A 3039-nucleotide genomic window follows, 5' to 3' on the forward strand; every position below is an offset into this window, starting at 1 on the left:
ATATATATATATATATATATATATAAAATACATATATAATTATTAGTACAATTAGAACAAAATAATAATAACAATAATTTCACACACACACGCATATAATTCTAAAAACATAAAAAAAAAAATAATGTTATTATATCAAAATAAACTATTAATTAGAACAATCTGAACTAAAAGAAGAAAGAAGTAGAAGAATCCTAATAATAATAGGGATAATAAACAAATAAACAATTTATTTTACAAACCTGGAAGTGGCAGGAGTTTTCCAGATTTTCCTGAAATATGAAATACACATAAATAACTGATCTTGGGCCATTATTTTCCAGTTATAAAATCATTAGCGCCTCTATTTTCAGTTTTAATCCACGCTCCAGCTACAGAAAATAAATGTGTTTCTGTTCATCAAACATCATCAGTCCCTCATGTTGTCCAGCAGCCGTCAGATCATGACTCTCACCAGAATCACAGGGACGGCCGAGCAGATCCGGCTGTGGGATGAGCCCCAGTCCTCCGGGCTTCCGTACAGACCCTTCTCCAGAACATACTGCTGACCCAAGAGCCCGGGGCCCTCGAACGCCACCCACCTACAACAGATCCACCACATGCATTCACTTCTGTCCTTCTGTCATTCTGGTTTGAAGAAGCATGAGGGCGAATAAATGATCATTTCCGGCTGAATTATTCCTTTAGAACCAGTGTTGGGGGTAACGCATTACAAGTAACACCAGTTACAAGTAATCAGATTACTTTTTTCAAGTAACTAGTAAAGTAACGCATTACTTTTTAATTTACAAGAGAAGATCTGAGTTACTTTTTCAAATAAATAACGCAAGTTACTTTGTTTCCAGTTTATTGAGTGACAGCTCCGGTGTTGCCATGGTGACAGAAATCAGAAGATGTTACTGTAGCTCTAAAATAAATATGAATATGCATTAATTCATCTCACTCACAAAAAAACAAAAAACAAAATTCAAATTCAGTATTCCTCAAAATTAATAAAAATAATACACTCAGAATATGACGCAAACCTGCAATAATTAAATGTTAAACAACACAAATATGCTTTATGTATTTAATCCCATTCTATTTGCTTCTGAGCTTCGATGATGCAGTTCAAGCGTACTAATAAGCACTAATTACTCTAGACGAACATCTGTGTGTCTTTGTTTATTGCTGAAGTGTTGAAATGTCTTCTTCTGCATTCTACTGTACTTTCCCTTCAGCCTGAGGCGCATTCATTTCACGTTTGGTGTGAAAAGGCTTTTATATTCGCCAAAAATATAACTTTTTTATTTTAAAAACAAACAAGCAAGCACTGTCCAGATTTAAAAAGTAACGCAAAAGTAGCATAACGCATTACTTTCCATAAAAAGTTACTAAGTAACGTAATTAGTTACTTTTTATGGAGTGACGCAACATTGTAATGCATTACTTTTAAAAGTAACTTTCCCCAAACACTGTTTAGAACTAATATCAAGTAAAACTATCACAAGAATGTTCACATTTGTGACCCTGCAGCACAAAAGCAGCGTTGAGTCGCTGGGGGATATTTGTGGCAAAAGCCAACAATACATTGTATGGGTCACAATTATACATTTCTCTGAAAAAATTGTGCACACACACACACACACATATACATATATATATATATATATACAGAAATATTTAACTATTTTGACAGTAAAGTGAGTGCTTCATTAAAGTGGGCGGAGTTAAACAGCTCTTCTAACATTTTGCTCACCGCTAATCTCTCATTGGTGGAGTTTTCTGAACAGCATCATGGGTAATGTAGTTTTTTATATCATGATATCATTAGGATATTAAGTAAAGATCATGTTCCTTGAAGATATTTAGTAAATGTCCTACCGTAAATATATCAAAACGTAATGTTTGATTAGTAATATGCATTGCTAAGAACTTCATTTGAACAACTTTAAAGATGATTTTCTCAATATTTAGATTTTTTTGCACCCTCAGATTCCAGATAGTTGTATCTTAGCCAAATATTGTCCTATCCTAACAAACCACTCATTTGTTCATTTATTCAGCTTTCAGACAATGTATAAATCTCAATTTCGAAAAATTGACCCTTATGACTGCTTTTGTGCTCCAGGGTCACAAATGAGAAGAGCGCAGCTGCAGTTTTGGAGTAGAAATGTCCTGAAGGTCGTCAGTGTTTAATGCTTCACATTTCATGATGCCCAAACTGACATTTAACGCAGCAAAACTACAGCGTCTCCCAAAATAATGAGACTCACAGAGCTGAGGCGCCCACACATGTGCCTGAACAAATCCAGACCTGCCTTCATGCATGCGTCTCTCTCTCTCTCTCTCACACACACACACACACACACACACACACACACACACACGCATAATCAGATGCACAGCCTTTATGCTTCTGTCTGCACTAGAAAAGTGTGTGTGTGTGTGTGTGTGTGATTAGTGCTTCAACCTAATACAAGCCTGTATGTGTTTATACATTGTAAAAGGCGGTGCCCTTCTCTCACACACACACACACACACACACACACACACACACACACACACACACACACATTCCAGTAATTACAGGGAACCGCATGGATTGTGAGGAGCGCAGCAGCAAGCACACACTCTTTCTGTCGTTTCACATTATTTGCATTTATGCTCCTCTGTTGTTGTCATGTTCTGGCAGACGGCCTCCGTTCCTCTGAATGTCGATCAGCCCGAGGCAGACCTGTTTTCGTGTAGATGTCTGTGTCACATGACCTGCTAGCGGCGGGAAACAATGTGCATTTACCTGAACAGGTGCGATCATGAGTTCTGTGGAAGCACTAGCAGACGGAAATGAATGGCATGTGACTTTGAGCCACTTTTTTGGTCAGACACACACTTTTCTATTGATGAGCTGTCACTTCAGTGATGGACATCCTGATTGGCCGAAGAGAGTGCATTAGAGCCCGCCCACTGTTTGGTTCCAGAAATTAGTTTGTTGTTGATTTTATCTCTATAAACTATATATTTCGAATTTATATATATTATATATATTATATATATATA

General features: G+C 36.9%; 1 protein-coding gene across 1 annotated transcript in view; it reads right to left on the minus strand.

The window, feature by feature from the left end:
* The window catches only part of crybg1b (crystallin beta-gamma domain containing 1b), a 48980-nt gene that overhangs the window by 5835 nt on the left and 40106 nt on the right, over positions 1-3039 (minus strand). The window contains exons 16-17 of the mRNA XM_016256124.1: positions 455-581; positions 243-272 (exon numbers count right to left, since the gene is read on the minus strand). Coding sequence (XP_016111610.1) covers positions 243-272; positions 455-581 — 157 coding nt within the window. The remainder of the gene's footprint in view (positions 1-242; positions 273-454; positions 582-3039) is intronic.

This window comes from Sinocyclocheilus grahami, unplaced genomic scaffold (genome assembly GCF_001515645.1).
Source record: "Sinocyclocheilus grahami isolate Dianchi unplaced genomic scaffold, SAMN03320097.WGS_v1.1 scaffold1398.1, whole genome shotgun sequence".
NCBI classification, from domain to species: Eukaryota; Metazoa; Chordata; class Actinopteri; order Cypriniformes; family Cyprinidae; genus Sinocyclocheilus; species Sinocyclocheilus grahami.